Source organism: Cebus imitator, unplaced genomic scaffold (assembly GCF_001604975.1).
Source record: "Cebus imitator isolate Cc_AM_T3 unplaced genomic scaffold, Cebus_imitator-1.0 Scaffold196, whole genome shotgun sequence".
NCBI lineage: Eukaryota > Metazoa > Chordata > Mammalia > Primates > Cebidae > Cebus > Cebus imitator.
In genome coordinates, this window is record NW_016107511.1 from 1,966,284 (window position 1) to 1,968,468 (window position 2,185).

Sequence of the window (2,185 nt, forward strand, 5' to 3'; positions counted from 1 at the left end):
TTTTCTTTTTTTTGAGACGGAGTCTCGCTCTTGTCCTCCAGGCTAGAGTGCAATGGCGTGATCTCAGCTCTCTGCAACCTCTGCTTCCCAGGTTCAAGCGATTCTCCTGCATCAGCCTCCCGAGTAGCCAGGATTACAGGCCCCCGCCACCATGCCCAGCTAATTTTTGTATTTTTAGTAGAGATGGGGTTTCACCATGTTGGTCAGGCTGGTCTCGAACTCCTGACTCGGCCTCCCAAAGTGCTGGGATTACAAGTGTGAGCCACCGCGCCTGGTCAGAAGTAACACTTAACTGAAAGCTGATTTGAGGTTGGGAAATTGTCAGTTGGCTTATATTTTCTTATATTACCGCTATTGTGAAGTTTTCTAAAAAGGCAGTATAGTCAGTTTCTTTTTGGTGGAGAGTGGCGGTCTACAAATACCGGCTCCATGTGATTCCTCAAGTTATGGTAATTAACCTAGATATCATAGTCATGTTACTGGCAAATTTAGTTTTATCCTCTACATACCTGAATTTTAATTGATACGCTTTTATCTGTGTCATTGTTAAAATTCATCTGTAGGCTAAAAACAGTTAATTGTCAAGTTTTTAATAGAATTTCTAGAGTCTTCAGTGTGCTATCAGAACATTTGACCTAAGCATTAAATCTGTGGTGAACTATGGTAGGCAGCCATCCCAAGATTATTGTATATCTTTATTTGCATATGGAAATTATAAATATCACTTAGAGAGCCTATATATATATATATATATATATATATATATATATATGTATAGAGGGCCCTTGTTCTTGCTATAAAGTTAGTCCCAAAGGAAGGGACCTTTTAGTTCATCTAACAGTTTACAGGTGAGGAAACTGAGGTGCCAAAAATCCAACTACTGCTGGCTTACAATCAGTCTCTCATACCTTTAAGTGTAGAGCTACACCGCCCTGTACAGTAGCCACCATGACTCCTGAGCACCTTGAAATGTGGGTAGTCTAAGTTGAGATGGGCAGTAAATAGAAATATAACCTCAAGGCCTAAAGAATAGATTGTGCTCCCCAGCAGATAGCTGCTTGGCGCCACCCAAGTGCTGCCGTTAGCATTTCTACCTGCAGCTCAGTTGCGAGCGTGGCGTTTTGTTGTTACTGGGAGTCATGACCTTTCACCCTCCTCTTCTAGCCTTAGTGTCTCAGATATAATATCTAACATCTATTTACTTAGGTGAGAGGCCTTATCTGTGTGACTATCCAGACTGTGGAAAAGCCTTTGTTCAAAGTGGACAGCTCAAAACACATCAGCGTCTTCACACCGGAGAGAAACCTTTTGTTTGCTCAGAAAATGGTATGGTGTTAGAAGTTAAGTTTATGGAATAACTGGTTGTGACTTAACAGCTAAAATATCTTTTCCTTGAATTTTTTTGGGGGGGAAGTTTTTTTTAAAACAAATTTTATAAAACTTTATAAGTTTTCTTCTTTGATAATTGTGATCCATGCTGAATTCCTCAGAAATGATTTAGAAAATTTGTTTTGATTTTTGTGGATACATAGTAGGTAAACATATTTATGGGGTACCTGAGGTACTTGATACAGGCATGCAGTGCATAATAATCACATGGCAAATGGCCTCTCCATCCCCTCAATCATGTGTCCTTTGCGTTACAAATAATCCAGTTATGTGCTTAAGTTATTTTAGAATGTACAGTTAAATTATTATTGACTATAGTCACCTTGTGCTATAAAATACTAGATCTTATTCGTTCTATTTTTTGGTACCCATTAACCATCCCCACCTCCCCTCATCCCCTAGCTCCCCTTCCCAGACCTTGGCAACCATTGTTCTACTCCACTTTCTGTCTCCATGAGTTCAATTGTTTTGATATTAGATCCCATAAATAAGTGAGAACAAGTGATGTTTGTCTTTCTTAAGAAAGACAAATGATGCCTGGCTTAAGAAATGATTGATTTTTAAATAAAGTAATCTTTTTTAATGAAACCTTAAAGGGCAATTAAACATACTACATCCAGTTGCAGGCAGTAGAAAAATCTGTTAAAGTAAATACAGCCTTCAGAGCAACATTTTAAACTTTTTATTTATTAAACTGAAGTAAGCATATTATCCTAAGTTATTTTCTTTTTTTTTTTTTTTTTTTTTTTTTTTTTTTTTTTTTTTTTTTTTTTTTTTTTTTTTTTTTTTTTTTTTT

The 2,185-nt window shown here is 37.0% G+C and overlaps 1 protein-coding gene across 1 annotated transcript in view; it reads left to right on the forward strand.

The window, feature by feature from the left end:
• Positions 1-2,185, forward strand: part of ZNF367 (zinc finger protein 367) — a 31,272-nt gene that overhangs the window by 21,257 nt on the left and 7,830 nt on the right. Inside the window, exon 4 of the mRNA XM_037745259.1 lies at positions 1,192-1,326. Coding sequence (XP_037601187.1) covers positions 1,192-1,326 — 135 coding nt within the window. The remainder of the gene's footprint in view (positions 1-1,191; positions 1,327-2,185) is intronic.